Source organism: Ranitomeya variabilis, chromosome 4, assembly GCF_051348905.1.
Source record: "Ranitomeya variabilis isolate aRanVar5 chromosome 4, aRanVar5.hap1, whole genome shotgun sequence".
Classification (NCBI taxonomy): Eukaryota; Metazoa; Chordata; class Amphibia; order Anura; family Dendrobatidae; genus Ranitomeya; species Ranitomeya variabilis.
In genome coordinates this window covers 251,482,564-251,501,684 of record NC_135235.1, presented here as the reverse complement: position 1 = coordinate 251,501,684, position 19,121 = coordinate 251,482,564, and the positions used below count along the sequence as shown (strand labels likewise).

Sequence of the window (19,121 nt, the reverse complement as noted above, 5' to 3'; positions counted from 1 at the left end):
ATGGCTGCCTCATGGGAGTCAGGAGTATCATACAGAGCTAAGGCACCCTTCACCCTTACTGTAACCCCGTGACAATTGAAAACCCAATAATGTAGTAGAGTGGTGTGACGGATCGAACAGAGGAAAGGGTGTGTCGACTTCACTCACCTCTGGGGAGAGGAGAGAATGACCCAGGAGTGAAAGGCTCTCTGGCGCCACCACTTACCCCAGGTCAGTCAGGGAACTGAACCAAGGGCAAATAGTCGCCAGAAAGGCTTCCCTTATAGGTATGAGTTATTGAGGAGCTCCCAGTGAGAGGGGATATATATGTAAACCTTCCAGCCATCACTGCCAGAGTTCCTCATTAACACAGTATGGTATGCTGCCACCAGTTCCTTGTTAGATGTAAGCCCCATCCGAAAATAGGCTTATATCAGGTCAGAAACCAACCCCTCATAGTGAATAATAACCAACCGAGCATGCGGACATGAGGATTCAAGAATCGAGATAAAAGAGCAGCCCAAGATTACTGTCAGGACTCTGAACATTTTTTACCTTTTGTGCATTACTGCCCTTTTCCAAGATGGTGTCTTTGGTCTCATGTGCACTGTGTCTTCCTGCTATAAAACTCCACCCCAGCCTTCAGTCTGTGCTAGAGTATTCTGCCTTGCATCCAGCTCCTGATCTCTGATTACTCCCTGGCTATACACCTGCTCCTGTGAACCTGTGTGGTGATCCTGCTACTCTGCTCTGAGTTCCTGCTGCATACACAAGTTTCCAGTAATCCTCCTTCATCTGCTGCTCGTGTTTACTTCCACCTGCATTTGCTGGACATGTAAGCTGCTGCTGCTTTGCATTAACCTGAGACTATTAACCAGGTGTCACGGGGATACAAGGATGGCGAGAGCTAATAACCCGGGCCCCTGCAATTTCCCTCAGACTAGGGTAACCCTGTCTGACCCTCTACCTGAAGTTTACACTGAAGGTGTGCATGTTCAGGCCTCCACCCTCACCCTGATTCCTGATTCAGCCCTAGACTGAACACCACCGCCCACCACCCAGTGAATGCAATTGACCAATACCCACAATTAGAACAAACAAGGATAAAGGAAAATATACACCACGCCGCAGTCAATCAGGAATACACTATAAAGGTGCAGGGCAAAATAAATACAAATATAGGAAGGAGTAAATAAGACAAAGGAAAATACACCACCAGCAACGATTCTCCAACAACCAGCTCTCCACTCCGGACCGAAATAACTACGGATAAGACAGAAGCTATAATCGGCGACGCCCAAAGATCAGGAGAACCATTTAAAGGAAATTCCTTCAAAAGAGCCTGCAGGTAAAACATCTCGGGAGGTGGAGGAGGTGCCCATGCAAATTGATTCCGTTCAGAGGCGCGAGATCAATGAGCGCCGGGAGCATCGCCTTCATGAAAGTCTATGTTTCTACTGCGGGCAGTCTGACCACTTCTTGATCAATTGTCCTAAGTGTCCTAGACGGCCTAACAAGGTGCTAGCAGCAGTAGGGGAGTATGACAACTGTGATGATGAATCTGACATCTCTGAATGTAGCCTGCCTTTAAACGCTGTATTCCATTCACTTTCTATGACTTCACCCACCAAGGAGCTGAAGGAAAAGAACTCTCACTGTTCTCTCCCTATTAAGATCCTGTGTTCAGGACAGTGGATTTCCAGTTCAGCTATGATTGACTCTGGTGCAGGTGGCAATTTCATGGATATTGCATTTGCCAAGGAACATGGTATTGAAATTTAGCAAAGAGCCTCTCCAATTACCATGGAAATAGTGGATGGGTCACCTTTAATCTCTGGGCCTGTGGATCAGGAGACTGTACCCCTTGAAATTTTGTTGGAGCCTAATCATCAGGAGCAACTTTCTTTCCTGCTAATTTCTTCTCCTCATTTTCCTGTGATTTTAGGCATTCCTTGGTTGCGTTCTCAGAACCCAATTATCAACTGGGAGACCAAGGAGATTATCTTTTCAACAAGGAGCAACTCAGCGTTAACAGAAGCTGTCTCTGAGTCCACGACTACGGAACCACATGTACAGGTATTTTCTTTACCTCCAGCTTATAAAGAGTTCTCTGACATCTGTGACAAGAAGAATGCAGATCAGCTTCCTCCACACAGGCATTATGACTGTCCCATTGAGCTGCTTCCCGAGGCAGCCATTCCTTTTGGTAACGTATATCCTTTGGCGGCACCTGAGCTTCAAGCCTTAAAAGAGTATATTGATGAAAATCTGGCCAAAGGCTTCATACGTCCTTCTTCCTCACCAGCAGGGGCACCTATCTTTTTTGTAAAGAAGAAGGATGGGACCCTGAGACCCTGTGTTGACTATCGAGAACTCAATAAGGTAACCGTACGAAACCATTTCCCTTTGCCTCTGATTCCCGAATTACTGGAAAGGTGTTCTCTAAACTGGATCTTCGTGGGGCTTATAATTTGGTGCGTATTCGTCCAGGGGATGAGTGGAAGACAGCATTCAGATGCCGGTATGGACAGTTTGAATCTCTTGTGATGCCCTTCGGGCTTTGTAACGCCCCTACAACATTTCAACACCTTGCTAATGACATTTTCAGAGATTTGTTGGACCAGTTTGTAGTGATCTATTTGGACGATATACTAATCTTTTCTGACTCTCTACAGGAACATGAAGAACATGTCAAAACTGTTTTAAGACGTCTGAAAGAGAACCATCTGTATATTAAGCCGGAGAAATGCGAGTTCCATCGTTCTGAGATACAGTTCTTAGGTTATATCATCTCTCCCCAGGGGCTGAACATGGAATCTGGTAAGATTCAGGCTATCCTTGACTGGCCGGTACCCAAGAACGTTAAGGAGGTCCAACGTTTTATTGGTTTTGCAAATTTCTACAGACGCTTCATTCGAAATTTTTCTGATATTGTCCGTCCCATTACTTCCTTGAAAAAAAAGGAAAAGCCCTTTAAGTGGTCATCACAGGCTCAAGAAGCTTTTGATCGGCTTAAGATCTGTTTCACATCAGCACCACTGTTGATACACCCAGATCCAACACAACCTTTCATTGTGGAGGTGGACGCTTCTGATAATGCTTTGGGGGCTATTCTCTCCCAAAGAACTGGAGAGAAGGGTCTGCTACATCTTTGTGCTTTCTTTTCCCGTAGACTAGTGCAGCGCCTCAGAGTCCTGGTCGTTGCAGTACTGATGCTCCGCCACTAAGGGGAGTGATGGTACGTCTGATGGCACTTAAGGAGTTCACCTGACCAGGTATCACAGACACCAATACACTTCATAATCTGGCCTCCAGGGGGAGCAAAGGGCACTATGTATTAGGCCACTCCTCACAATCTGGTAAAACTGGGGGTTGGATAGAAAGTTAGACAGAAGCAGACTGGGTAGGAACCAGGCAACATCCTGTGGCAGAGGGTGTTGCAGAGGAAGATTCAGGGGGGTCCCTGTCAGGGGTGGGATCCTGACAGAGGCCTAGCGAACAAGAGAGAACGTTAAGGAACTGCGCCTGCACTACATCGCGGCGGTATCTCAAGAAAGGACAAGAAGCGAGGTTTATTGTGAAGAGTGAGAAACGAGATCATAGCAAAAAGGAGATAACACCAGTAGGAGTCGTGCTGTAAGATCGAGGCAACATCCTACTGAGGCGCGTTGCCGGTGGCCGGAACGCCGAGGAAGTATTGGGCTCCAAGCATTACTTCAAACTAACGGCAGGACAGTTAATTATAGGTTGGCTGTCTCACCTAAATCACCTAAGCAGACATAGGGGGCAACTGTGGGAGAGGGGCGTCACTAGGGTCCCGGAAGAACTCCAGGCCTACCCATCATACGGGTGCGTCCTAGCCATATAATCTGGGGGACGGAGAAGAACATCAGAACAGACATAGGTTATGGGAAAGAACATCAGAAACAGACACAACAGTTGTGAGGACTATCCCGTGGTGCTCAGCAGGGAAGTACTACAACACACAGGCGCTAGAAGGAAGGCACAGATTTCCACCTGCAAAGGGAATTCTGGAGGTGCCATCAGACCGGCCGGTCTCGGACAGCCCTGTTAACCGTACTCCGGATTGAGGATCTTGAAGCCTTCAGTAAAGAGGTAAAGAGACTGCAACCCTGTGTCCTCGTTATTCACCGCGAACTGCACCATGCACCACCACCTACACCTTTCATTGGACGCCCCTTAGCAGGGTCACGGACCGGGTCTAGCGACCGTGACAACCCCAGAACTGAGACAGAGAGGCCCGGTACCGAGTACCCCGCGGCCCTGCATCTGGGGGCGCTCCAAACTTGGCGTCACGAACAGGATCTACTTACGCCTGAAGAATCAGGTCATGTGTGCCTTGGAATTGTGACTGAATTGTGCTTGAACTGTGATTTATTGCAAAGACTGTGAATTGCCACTTGCCGCCAAAAGTTCCCGCCAAAACCGCCGCCATTGCAACGCCGCGGGGAGCGCAGAAGAAGAAGAAGGGTGTGCCATGGGAGGAGATTATCAAAATGGCGCCAGAAGCAGCAACCGCCCCCTCCGACCACTGTTACGAGATGACGACCTGCCCAGAAGCAGAGGAGAACCGCCCCCTGATTTGCAACGGCGGGAACGAGAGGAAGAAGAAGCTACGCCCTCAGAAAATGGAGGGGCAACGTGCATGTGTCACCGGAGATCCCGGAGCAGGGATGGCGACCAGCGAGTCCCCGAGCGACGGCGAAGTGATCCCGGCCTGTCCTCATCCACCGGAGACGGACCTAAACCCACCGCAGCTGGAGGATCCGGACCTCTCGGAGCTACAGGCGGCGGAGCCGAGCCAGCCTATCCCAAGCATGGAGCCAGCCGATGCGAAGCAATGGAAGTCGGAGCTGTGCCAGGAGGCCGCCCTGGAGGAACCGCGGTCCGGGCTGCAGCTGATTCCAGTGTCCTTGTCAACGGAACAGATCGACATCGGTGGAATCACATCAGACGCAGGTATGGAAAGCATCCCTGCTCCCCCGACCGATCCTGCTCTCCCTACCGACCCTGCTCCCGTGACCGCTCCCCAGCCCGACAATAGCCGAGTTTTCACCGCTGAGCTGGTAGTGCTAACCCCAGGCACCATGGAGAAGCTGGTGCCTCCGTTACCAACCACGATGGGGAAACCGCTAGATGTGAGCTCAGAGGGGGTGATCTTTCAGTGGGACACCCCACGGATTGGGCCAGACGGGGCCAGGCAGGAGGGCCTCAGCATTGCTGCGCTCACTTGGGAACAGTATAAGCAATGCTTAATTCTACAATGGCAGAACCAAAAAGAGACAGAACCAAATGACCCACCAAAAGTACAAAGACCAAAGACTGAACACAATAAGAGGAACTCGGTAAGGCAGGGGACTGTACTAGCCTTTCACCCGAAGCGGGGTTGGGGCTCCATACAAGAACCGGGACTGCCGACTGAAATCTTCTTTACCAGCTACAATGTGAAAACCCCGTTCCGCAATAGATGTGACAAGCAACTACCATGTAAGGGGGACCATGTGACCTACACTCGCCACCGGAGTGCGCAGGGGTGGTGCGGTCGAGACGTCCAACGATGCGAGCCTGTAGTAGAGCCACCTGTTGTCCCGACTCCGACTAACCCGGATTTGACCAACGCCGCTACTGTCGCCATGGTGTGTATTATCGCCGCTACTGAACTTGCAACTACAGCCGACATTCGAATCCAGACACCGGGTGGTCTGACTACGCCTGGGAGACCGACCAATGATACTGATCCTGCATCCGCCGAAGACAGAGGACCGCAGCCTTACCGGCCGGCGAGTGTCCGTCACCAGCTGATGCAGTGTAACCTCCTGTAAAGATAAACCTCGGAACCACGAGTATGTAAATAGTTAACTGTTAGTTTTCCCTGCTTTTTGCTGCTAATACCCGACCAGGGTTGTTCTTAAAGGGATCCCTTTGTTTACCCGGGATCCCTATTACTTTTATTTTTGCTTTTGTTTTCCCTTTTTGCTCCTTTAAACCCCCTATTTGGAAAAGACTGCTGAATCATGAACGGTGAATGGTTCACAAACTGTGATGTAAATAGTTCGCACCCTATTAAGGGTGCCCCCTACTGGTTTTATAAAAAAAGAGAACTCTTTGCGAAGACACTGTTCCTGGAAACAGTATAGGAGTTCCTGCCTTACACGGACTTGCAACTTGAGCAGTTGCACTACCTCGAAGAGACTTGGTCCCCTCTTAAAGGAGAAGTTCACCAGTTGCACCTAATATACAATGTTGCCTTAAGAGAAAGTGAATAATGTTTTACATAACAAGTTATATGTAGCCAGCTAGTTAGTTATAGAAAATGTTTGATAATGTTGCTAGAAATTGAGGACAGGAAGTGAACCCGTAGAGGTTAGTGGGTGAGTCCTCCTAGGAGCCATAGAGAGATGGCTCAGTAGTCCTGTGCTAAGAAAAGAGGCAGTAGGCCTGGGCAGATAGACAGGCGGTCCTGCATAAGACAAATCAAGAAGAAGGTGTTGCACTTAGAAGAGAGAAATGAAGAAAAGTTAATTTATATTTTAGGAGTTTTATAGTAAGCCTTTAGTGGATCCAGCTTATACGTCCTTAGAGGCAAAGTTAAATTATTGTTCAGAATTTGCACTTAGTAGAATACCCAGCTGGGTAGTAAAAGTTATTTATAGTGTGTTATTTAAAATATCTAAGGGGAGTGATGGTACGTCTGATGGCACTTAAGGAGTTCACCTGACCAGGTATCACAGACACCAATACACTTCATAGTCTAGCCTCCAATCTGGTAAAACTGGGGGTTGGATAGAAAGTTAGACAGAAGCTGACTGGGTTGGAACCAGGCAACATCCTGTGGCAGAGGGTGTTGCAGGGGAAGATTCAGGGGGGTCCCTGTCAGGGGTGGGATCCTGACAGAGGCCTAGCGAACAAGAGAGAACGTTAAGGAACCGCGCCTGCACTACATCGCGGCGGTATCTCAAGAAAGGACAAGAAGCGAGGTTTATTGTGAAGAGTGAGAAACGAGATCATAGAAAAAAGGAGATAACACCAGTAGGAGTCGTGCTGTAAGATCGAGGCAACATCCTACTGAGGCGCGTTGCCGGTGGCCGGAACGCCGAGGAAGTATTGGGCTCCAAGCATTACTTCAAATCAACGGCAGGACAGTTAATTATAGGTTGGCTGTCTCACCTAAATCACCTAAGCAGACATAGGGGGCAACTGTGGGAGAGGGGCGTCACTAGGGTCCCGGAAGAACTCCAGGCCTACCTGTCATACGGGTGCGTCCTAGCCATATCATCTGGGGGACGGCGAAGAACATCAGAACAGACATACGTTGTGGGAAAGAACATCAGAAACAGACACAACAGTTGTGAGGACTATCCCGTGGTGCTCAGCAGGGAAGTACTACAACACACAGGCGCTAGAAGGAAGGCACAGATTTCCACCTGCAAAGGGAACTCTGGAGGTGCCATCAGACCGGCCGGTCTCGGACAGCCCTGTTAACCGTACTCCGGATTGAGGATCTTGAAGCCTTCAGTAAAAAGGTAAAGAGACTGCAACCCTGTGTCTTCGTTATTCACCGCGAACTGCACCATGCACCACCACCTACACCTTTCATTGGACGCCCCTTAGCAGGGTCACGGACCGGGTCTAGCGACCGTGACAACCCCAGAACTGAGACAGAGAGGCCCGGTACCGAGTACCCCGCGGCCCTGCGTCTGGGGGCGCTCCACTAACCTCAGCAGAGAAGAATTACGACGTGGGAGACAAGGAATTGCTGGCTATTATTGCGGCTTTCAAAGAATGGAGGCATCATCTGCAAGGAGCTGCACAACAGATCATAGTACTAACTGACCATCGCAATTTAGAGTTCCTTAGATCCGCTAGATGTCTTTCTCCTCGTCAGGCTCGTTGGAACTTATTTTTAAATCAATTTAACTTTGTTATCTCGTACCGTCCAGGTTCTCGTAATGGGAAGGCTGATGCTTTATCCCGAATCCATGCTGCGGATTCCGTATCTGGAGCCCCGTCCAAGACCATTCTATCTGATGCTAATTTCATCGGAGTTATCCACGATCAGGACTTACGATACGATACGATACACTTTATTGATCCCGTGGGAAATTATGGTATCACAGCAGCACAACTTAAATCATAAAAATCATAAATGAATTGTTTAATTTAAATGACAGTGGAGTTGACAGAAGAACATTATACATTATACATTAGAATAGGACATACACAACGAGTGAACTGAAATGTAGAGAAATAAAGTAGACATTCACCTTGATGATTTAACCCTAATGTTATTGTTGTACATTCCCATAGCAGTTGGCACAAACGATTTCCTATATTTTTCCTTCTTACACCTCAGAAGTATTAGCCGGTTACTGAAGGTGCTCTTCTGTCTCATGAATAGCTCATATAATGGATGTGCATTATTGTTCATAATTGCCATACACTTTTTCAGAGTTCTTCTCTCCACTACCTCCTCAAAAGAGTCCAGATTGCAGCCCACAGCAGAACTTGCCTTCTTGATAATCTTATTCAGCTTATTAGCACCAGAGGCCCGCACACTACTACCACAGCATATGATTGCAAAAAAGATGCCACTTGCCACTACAGACTGGTAGAACATTTCTAACATTTTGCTGCACACATTAAAAGACCTCAGTTTCCTTAGGAAATACAATCTGCTCATCCCCTTCTTGTAGACAAACTCTGAGTGGCATCTCCAGTCCAGTTTGCTATCCAAATGGACCCCCAAATATTTGTAACTCTCCACCTGCTCTACCTCCTGACCAGCAATAGTGATCGGTAAGCATTCCATCTTTGTCCTGCTATAGATGGCCACCAACTCCTTAGTTTTCTTAACATTTAGTTGTAGATAGTTACCATTGCACCAATCCACGAAATTCGACACCACCCTTCTGTATTCCTCATCCCCCTGATCTCCCCTAATGCATCCCACAACCACGGAGTCATCCGAAAATTTTTGAAGGTGGCAAAGATCAGATTTATACTGAAAGTCTGAAGTATACAGTGTGAAAAGAAAGGGCGCAAGCACCGTTCCCTGGGGGGCACCTACACTGCTCAATAATCTGCTTGACACAACTGCTCCGATCTGTACAAACTGTGGCCGATCTGATAGGTAGTCAGTTATCCAATTTCTCATCCCCTCCTCAACCTTCATATCAGTCATCTTTTTGTGTAGTAAAAGTGGCTGCAGGGAGTTAAATGCACTCGAGAAATCGAAGAACATCGCTCGCACCATGGTTCCGTCAATCTCCAGAAATGAATGTACACTATGTAACGGAGAAAGAATAGCATCATCCACCCCCAATCTATGTCGGTAAGCAAACTGAAGGGGATCGATAAAAGCATTGACCCTTGGTCTTAAGTGAGCAAGCACTAATCTTTCCAAGGCCTTCATAGCGTGAGATGTTAAGGCTACAGGACGATAGTCATTTAGGGTTGCAGGAGAAGAAGTCTTGGGTACCGGCACCAGACAGGAAGTTTTCCATAACACAGGTACCCTCTGTGTTTGTAGACTTCCATTAAATAGGAGTGTAAAGACAGTACACAGCTGGTCTGCACACACTTTAAGGACACGTGGACTGAGTCCATCAGGTCCTGCAGCTTTACCAATGTTAAGTGACTTAAACTGCCTCCTCACATCATTTTCGGATACTCTAAAATTAGTCTGCTCGTCCTCCAATATCGATGTTGCAGAATTTGCACCCAATTCCCATCCACTATCAGTTGGCAGTACACATGTACTGCTAAACCTATTGAAATACTCGTTCATCTCATTAGCCTTGTCGAGTTTTCCTCCATCATGTTCAGACCTCACCTTAAGCCCAGTCAGTAATTTCATTCCTGACCAAACCTCCCTGGTATTATTGTGGGACAGTTTCTTTTCAAGTTTAATTCTGAAGGCTTCCTGGGCCACCTTTATTTTATGCTTCAATTCATGCTGTATCATTTTAATTTCCTCTTTGTCTCCTAATTTAAATAGGACTTGTGGAAAGAGTGCAAGGAGGCCTATGAAGGTGATGTATTTCTGGCCAACCCATCTGTGGATATTAATCTTGTCTTTAAGGGTGGCATGTGGTTCATAGATCGATGTATCTACGTCCCTGAGGTCGTCCGTCTGCAGATCCTCAAGTTGGTACATGACTCCAAGTTGGCTGGTCACAGGGGGGTACAGAAGACACAAGAGTTCCTGAGCCGATTCTTCTGGTGGCCAACTTGCCTGAAGGATACCAAGGACTATGTTCTCTCTTGCGAGGTATGTGCTCGTTACAAGACTCCTCATGTGGCACCTACGGGTCTTCTACAACCATTACCTGTTCCGTCCCGCCCTTGGGGGTCTATATCAATGGACTTTATTGTGGAGCTGCCTACATCGGGGGGCATGAATACAATCATGGTGGTAGTTGATCGCCTGACTAAAGCTGCTCATTTTGTTCTGTGCACCGGCCTCCCCTCAGCTAAATATACAGTGAACTTGGTTATACAGAATGTCTTTCGGTTGCATGGGGTTCCAGATGAGATCATCTCTGACCGTGGAGTGCAGTTCACTTCAAGATTCTGGAAGGGGTTTTGCTCTGCACTTAATATTAATGTCTGTCTCTCTTCCGCTTACCATCCCCAGACAAATGGTCAGACTGAGCGTACCAACCAGACGCTGGAACAGTATCTAAGATGCTTTGTCAGCCATCTCCAGGATGATTTGTTGGAGTTGCTGCCATTAGCCGAATTTTCATATAACAATTCTCAGAGCGCCTCCACTAAATTTACACCTTTCTTTGCCAATCTGGGTTATCATCCGTGTATCTTACCTAGGTCTCCAATTAATTCTCTGGTTCCAGCAGTGGAGGAAAGGCTGACTGCGATGAGGCAAAATCTGGAGGTTCTGAATGAATCCCTAACCACAGCTCAAGAACGTTATAAGAGATCGACTGATAGATTCCGTAAACCTGCACCCATGTTCAAGGTAGGAGATTCCGTGTGGTTAGCAACTAAGAATCTGAAGTTAAACGTTCCTTCACAAAAACTTGGACAGAAATTCATTGGCCCTTTCAAGATCAACGGTATTGTGAGCTCTGTGGCCTGCCGGCTGAAGCTGCCTAGGACTATGAAGGTACACCCAATTTTTTATGTATCTTTACTAAAGACTGTATCTCCTAATACCTTCCAGGGACGTGTTGTGCCACCTCCGCAGCCTGTGGTGATTGATGGGCAAGAACAATTTGTGGTGGAGGAAATTGTTGATTCCAGGATTTGCAGGAATCGGCTCCAATATCTGATAAGATGGCAGGGATATCCCCCTGAGGAAGACTCTTGGGAACCTGTGGAAAACATCAATGCCCAACACAAGATTTCTCGTTTCCATCAGAGATTCCCTGAGAAACCAGGTCCAGGATCGTCCTGAGGCCTCTTCTAAGGAGGGAGTAATGTCAGGACTCTGAACATTTTTTATTACCTTTTTGTGCATTACTGCCCTTTTCCAAGATGGCATCTTTGGTCTCATGTGCACTGTGTCTTCCTGCTATAAAACTCCACCCCAGCCTTCAGTCTGTGCTAGAGTATTCTGCCTTGCATCCAGCTCAGGGCCGGCGTCAGCACCCGTTGTACCCGGGCAAGTGGTGAGATGGGTTGGCCCACTCACGCTGTCTGGGATCAGGGCCGCCATCAGGGCATTACTGCCCTGACTGGCGTATGGGGCCCGATGAGTAGAGGGGGCCCGCATCGGGCCCCCTCTGCTCATCGGGCCCCAGCGGCAGGATTCAGTTAAACACTACAGTTAAAAGCTGAAGAAGGAACCCGGCGTCGGAAAGTGGTTTGGTCCTCATCACATCCTGTACATGCTGTGGTGTGGTCACATGGGCATCATGTGCCGACTGACGTCACGCAGGTCCTACACTTGCTCTCAGGATGCTGCACTTACACACCGTGACCGGCTTACTGCGGACCACTGGAGCAAGTCACACGGAGCAGCTCTCACCAGCGGGACAGCACTCCCATCCATCAGTCTTATCTAGACTGCAACATCTTCTTACTATGTCAGGAATACAATTTACAGAACACAGAGGGGATTTTGCTACAAAGACAAAGGTACTGCCCCTCCTCCAACTTTTTATTGCCTTGCTAATAGTGGTTAGAGAAAACCCTGACCTCTTCCTTGCTGTATACAGCTATCTATTTTTTGGAGTCTGCACCAGTGCACTTTAGAAGTGGATCTCTCATGCTAAATGCACCATCTATGGGACACTAACCCTAATGTACAGTGGTCTGTGGCCAATTACTGCCTGCTACTAGTCATCTCTCTACCTGACCGCCAATCTAACCTACATTTTAATTTATTTAAGCTACTGACTGGTATCTGCCGTAACCTACATATGGTCTTATATGTTTTAAGTGTTTTAACCCTATTTGCATTAAATCGTTTTAATTCCATAGGAGGATAAGCGCAAACACTCTTCATTGAATGGTTAAAAGCCGCCAGCCAATCAGCGGCTGGCAGGTGACGTCTGTGCGCACATCGCCAGTGTATGATATCATTGTCATCTGCCAGCAAGTACGCAGTTGAATTGCGTGGAGGGATCATCGCCGCAGGAGCGCGGCCATGTAAGTAGACAGTTTTTTTTTTTCACTGAAAGCAGCAGGGGGCAGGATGGGAGACACGGGGAAGAATAGAGACACAAGGGGCAAGAATCCTGTATATATACACTGATGCAATACAAGGCTTGCGCATCGCTCTCGCATAATTGGCATATAGGGGGTTGACTTATATAAAACCCCTCTGCTGTATGGTATTGTAGAATTTACAATAGCTATCACTCATGTAAGAAGTGAAATCTGGCATTGTACTATAGCTATATTTCTCTGCTGTATCTGTGCATCATGAATCGTGGTATGTGTTAAAGGGGGAGGGCCCACTGAGACTCTTTCGCCCGGGGCCCTCAAAAACCTGGAGCCGGCCCTGATCCAGCTCCTGACCTCTGGTGACTCCCTGGCTATATACCTGCTCCTGTGAACCTGTGGGGTTATCCTGCTACTCTGCTCTGAGTTCCTGCTGCATATACCAGTTCTAGTAATCCTCCTTCATCTGCTGCTCGTGTTTACTTCCATCTGCATTTGCTGGACATGTAAGCTGTTGCTGCTCTGCAAGAACCTGAGACTATTACCCAGGCCTCCCTGGTTGAGCTAAGATATTATTTGAACTGCCTTAAAAGCATATCTATCTGTGTTTTGGACTAAGCAAGGACTTATTTGTGTCAAGTATCCTCAAGAATAATTGTGCTTCATAGACTGTCTGCGTGATTGCATTTTCCTCTGAAGTTTTCTATAGACTGCTAAGCTGCATTTAATATTTACACCAAGTGTTGTGGACTTGAGTTTCTCTTTGCACCTGTTTGAATCACCGTGTGATAATATAGACTTTACCACCTATAAAACTGTGTCCTGTAGTTGTCTTGTTCCACGCAAAGAGTCTCCTGAGTTATCCCCTATAATTATTACAGGTAGATTGTGAGCTGGGGCGTATCTACCGTGGTCGCAGCGGTCGCCGCTGCGACTGGGCTTGGCGGGTCAGGGGCCTGGCAGGTCAGAGGCACCCAAAACCATGTTGCAGTGCAGGAGATTCCTCCTGCACGGCAACAGTCCGAGGCGTATCTAGGAGGAGGGGGCAGCTGGGGCACGTGAAAGACAGGAAGCAGCTCCAGTCATCACGGTGAGACAGCTTCTCCTGCTCTGCAGCCCTGGGACAGAAGGCGAGAGCAGGGGGGAGGTGCGGGACAGAGCCGCTTTTGTCAGGAGAAGCTGAGGAGCTGCAGGTTTACATCAGCCACCCCTGTACCAGAGAGCAGATTGTGAGTTGTGTATATGAGCTGGTATCTGGTGTGTGTGTGTCTGATATCTGTAGTGTGTGTGGTGTGTGTGTGTGTGTGTGATATCTGTAGTATGTGTGTGTGTGTGATATCTGTAGTATGTGTGTGTGTGTGATATCTGTAGTGTGTGTGTGATATCTGCTTGTGTCCCTTGCCCCCGTGTGCCAGTCTCCCTTGCCCATTAGTCCCTGTGTGTCCCCATGTACCTGTCTCCTTTGTCCCCTTGTGCTTGTATCAGTCTCCTTTGTCCCCTTGTGCTTGTGTCAGTCTCCCTTGCCCACTAGTCCCTGTGTGTCAGTCTCCCTTTCCCACTTGTCTCTGTGTGTCCCCTTGTGCTTGTATCCCTTGTCCCCGTGTGTCCCCTTGTGTCAGTCTCTCTTGCCCACTAGTCCCTGTGTGTCCCCTTGTGCCTGTCTTCCTTTTCCCCTTGTGCTTGTCCCTTGTCCCCGTGTGTCCCCTTGTGTCAGTCTCCATTGCCCACTAGTCCCCTTGTATCAGTCTCCCTTGCCCACTAGTCCCCGTGTGTCCCCTTGTGTCAGTCTCCCTTGCCCACTAGTCCCTTTGTCCCCTTGTGCCAGTCTCCCTTGTCCACTAGTCCCCGTGTGCCCCTTGTGTCAGTCTCCCTTGCCCACTTGTCCCCGTGTGCCCCTTGAGTCAGGCTCCCTTGACCACTAGTCCCCTTGTGTCAGTTTCCCTTGTCCCCTTGTGTCAGTCTCCCTTGCCCACTAGTCCGCTTGTAACCTTCTCCCTGCCTCCTAGCCCCCATGTGTCCCCTAGTGCCTGTCTTCCTTGCTCCCTAGCCCCCCTATGTTACCCTTGTGCCTGTCTCCCCTAGCCCCCTTGTGCCCTCTCCCCTGCCCCATTGTCACCATTTGCTCGTGTCTTTCTCACTGCCCCTGTATGGAGGGGCTGCATTATACTATGAGGGGGGGCTGCATTATATTCTATGGGGGTTACATTGAATTGTATGGCAGGGCTGCAGTATACTCTGTGGGGTGGCTGCATTATACTCTGTGGGGTGGCTGCATTATACTCTGGGGTGGCTGCATTATACTATGTGTGGGCTGCATTATACTGAATCGAGGACTATCTGGAATATATTATACTATATAAAGAACTATGGGGTGCATTATACTGTGGGAAGTGAATTGTGCGACATGGATGACGATGGCGATGCATTATACTATATGGAGCACTATGAGGAGTGTATTATATTATATGGAGGACTGAGCAGTGTATTTTAATATATGGAGGACCATGTGGAGTGTATAATACAAAATGGAGGACTGAGGAGTGTATTATACTGTATGGAGGACTATGAGGGGTGCATTATACTATATGGAGCACTATGAGCAGTGTATTATACTATATGGAGGACTGAGGAGTGTATTATACTATATGGAGGACTGAGCAGTGTATTATACTATATGGAGGACTGAGCAGTGTATTATACTATATGGAGCACTATGAGGAGTGTATTATGATATATGGAGCACTATGAGGAGTGTATTTTAATATATGGAGGACTATGAGGAGTATATTATACTATATGGAGGACTGAGGAGTGTACAATACTATATGGAGGACTATGGGGAGTGTATTATACTATAAGGAGGACTATGGGGAGTGTATTATACTATAAGGAGGATTATGGGGGTGCATTATACTTCTTATATGGAGCCCCATGACTTCTATGTTAGCCCCTGATGATTATAATGGTTTATTTTCTTTTATACATTACATAACAATGGTAGTACAGGGGACAAATATATCCCAGGATGGGGCACCGGATAGTTATTCAACTGAGGTTACACTATACAACTTTGCAATAAAGCTATAGTGTGCGAAATTAATAGGGAAAATGTGAATTTGGGAGGAAAATATTTTGGCGTGGGGGGGCCCCATTTGAAAGTTCGCACCGGGGCCCATAACTTTGTAGTTACGCCACTGATTGTGAGCTCTATTGGGGGCAGTGATGATAATGTCTGCAAAGCGCTGTGGGAAAATATAGCAATGCATAGTAATAATAATAATGTGGTTTACTTCACAGCAGGTGATAAAATGAAATGCTGGGCTGTAATTTGTGATGCTGACATCTAGTGGCCAATGTGGAAACTGCTAAATTTACCAATTTAATGTGCTTGCTAATGATATTACATTAATAGGCAGCATGACAAGAATATACAGTGGGGGAAATAAGTATTTGATCCCTTGCTAATTTTGTAAGTTTGCCCACTGACAAAGACATGAACAGTCTATAATCTTGAGGGTAGGTTAATTTTAACATTGAGAGATAGACTATCTATCTATATATATATATATATATATATATATATATATATATATATATATATATATAAAGCTGAGTGTATGTATGTATCAAGCCACACCCACTCCACATAATTTATTTTTTTTTCCTTTAAAATGAACAGTTCCTGTCTGGTTACAGCCTATGTAAGTTCGTTCTGTTAAATGCTCCTACATAGGCTGGTGACAATGTGTGTGTTTGTGTTTACTTATCAACTCAGTGATGAGGGTGTCAGGCTGACACCATTACTAAACCTAGAGCCAGGTGTCAATTACAGCTGCTGACACCAAGCCCTAATCCCATTATCTGATGCCACACTGCATCATCATGAAAAAAGTGGCGTTGAACCAAGAAGTTACATCACAAAACTTTTTTTTTAAATAACTTTACAGTATTTAGCTCAAAAAAGCATTTATTGCTGTACAAAAACATATAAAAAAAAGTGTAAAAAATGCACGTTTTTCCCCAGCGTTTTTCCTGCCAAGAGATGCAAAAACCTTGCAGAAATTTCTGCAAGCAAATACTCAATGTGCGCACATAGCCTAATACTCTACAGTAGAGCTGCACTCACTATTCTGCTGGTGCAGTCACTGTGCACATACATTATTGATCCTGAGTTACCTCCTGTATTATACCCCAGAGCTGCACTCACTGTTCTGCTGGTGCAGTCACTGTGTACATACATTACATTAATGATCCCGAGTTACCTCCTGTATTATACCCCAGAGCTGCACTCACTGTTCTGCTGGTGCAGTCACTGTGTACATACATTACATTACTGATCCTGAGTTACATCCTGTATTATACCCCAGGGCTGCACTCACTATTCTGCTGGTGAAGTCACTGTGTACATACATTACATTACTGATCCTGAGTTACATCCTGTATTATACTCCAGAGCTGCACTCACTATTCTGCTGGTGCGGTCACTGTGTACATACATTACATTACTGATCCTGAGTTACATCCTGTATTATACCCCAGAGCTACACTCACTATTCTGCTGGTGCGGTCACTGTGTACATACATTACATTACTGATCCTGAGTTACCTCCTGTATTATACTCCAGAGCTGCACTCACTATTCTGCTGGTGCGGTCACTGTGTACATACATTACATTACTGATCCTGAGTTACATCCTGTATTATACTCCAGAGCTGCACTCACTATTCTTCTGGTGCGGTCACTGTGTACATACATTACATTACTGATCCTGAGTTACATCCTGTATTATACCTCAGAGCTGCACTCACTATTCTGCTGGTGCAGTCACTGTGTGCATACATTACATTACTAATCCTGAGTTACATCCTGTATTATACCCCAGAGCTGCACTCACTATTATGCTGGTGCAGTCACTGTGTGCATACATTACATTACTGATCCTGAGTTACATCCTGTATTATACCCCAGAGCTGCACTCACTATTCTGCTGGTGCGGTCACTGTGTACATACATTACATTACTGATCCTGAGTTACATCCTGTATTATACCCCAGAGCTGCACTCACTATTCTGCTGGTGCAGTCACTGTGTGCATACATTACATTACTAATCCTGAGTTACATCCTGTATTATACCCCAGAGCTGCACTCACTATTATGCTGGTGCAGTCACTGTGTGCATACATTACATTACTGATCCTGAGTTACAGCCTGTATTATACTCCAGAGCTGCACTCACTATTCTGCTGGTGCGGTCACTGTGTACATACATTACATTACTGATCCTGAGTTACATCCTGTATTATTCTCCAGAGCTGCACTTACTATTCTGCAGGCTTCAGGCGTAAAATTACAAGGTTTCCCTTCTTGTTCAGTGTGTACACAGATCTTGCTCTAGTGATTTGCATTCTGGGAAGTGTCTTCTTTACATGGTTGATAAAAGTATGCAATGCTTAAACCCCATTTAACCCTCCGCCTGCCGTTCTCCACTTTGTCACCTTCTCAGCAGGTCTGGGGCTGCTCCAAGGTCAGAGAGATATTGTCACCTGGGATATTTTTACTAGTGCATTCATTAGGGTGTTCCGTACCTCCACCCTAAATGTGTCATTCTCCGGAAAGAGAGGCGCACAGCACGCCATATATAAGGAGGAGGACACTGCTGAGTGGGCAGTTACCACAGAGGAGCATCACATGAAGGTAATATCTAAGGTCTGTCTATTATCTATGTTAATCCAAAAGAATTAGGCAGTTGGGATTTTACTTCTTGGCTTTATTGGATAAGGTTAGGTATTTACACTTGCAGATTTTGTTCCCCATTAAACCATATAATTTATATTCTGTTAATGTACTATTTCTTATTTATCCATCTATAAAAAATGTATTGCTTTTTCTATCCACCTCGTTTTCCTTCTCTTTCATTTTCCTTCTTGCTTACTTTTCTTTTCCTTTCCTCCCTTCTTTCCTCCCTTCCTTCCTCCCTTTTTTCCTTCCTCCTTTCCTTCTGTCCTTTCTCTTCCTTCCTTCCTACCTCATTTCCTTCCTTTCTTCCTTCCTTCTTTCCTTCGTCATTTCCTTCCTTCCTCTCTGTGTATATAAGGTGGATGGACATCTTCTAAATGGGACGATGTGCTGAGTCTTTATAACATCACCAGGAATCCTTGGAGCAGAGATGATGTCTGGCAGAATTATTCCACCTTATTAATGACACCTCTGACCTGTTACAGTGTAGCCGCCTGTTCTCTGCATGTTCTCACCATACATACTGGAGGGTGATCCAGAACCAGGTGCCCACACAAGGATAAAGGAGCTGTGCACTGTGCTGTGAGGAGAGGAGCTGCAGCATCTTACCACTGTGCTGTGAGGAGACAAGCTGCAGCATCTTACCATCGTGCTGTGAGGAGAGGAGCTGTAGCATCCTATCACTGTGCTGTGAGGAGAAGAGCTGCAGCATCTTACCACTGTGCTGTGAGGAGAGGAGCTGCAGCATCTTACCA

At 46.7% G+C, this 19,121-nt stretch overlaps 1 protein-coding gene across 4 annotated transcripts in view; it reads left to right on the top strand.

The window, feature by feature from the left end:
• LOC143764173 (gastrokine-2-like) overlaps positions 1–19,121 on the top strand; it is a 137,153-nt gene that overhangs the window by 76,626 nt on the left and 41,406 nt on the right. For 2 of the 4 annotated variants that reach the window (XM_077249477.1, XM_077249476.1), the window contains one exon: positions 18,134–18,324. In XM_077249477.1, coding sequence (XP_077105592.1) covers positions 18,319–18,324 — 6 coding nt within the window. In that variant the 5' untranslated portion in view covers positions 18,134–18,318. Of the gene's footprint in view, positions 1–11,891; positions 12,100–12,444; positions 12,613–18,133; positions 18,325–19,121 lie in introns of those variants that run through there. The other 2 variants (XM_077249473.1, XM_077249474.1) reach the window with 2 other exon arrangements.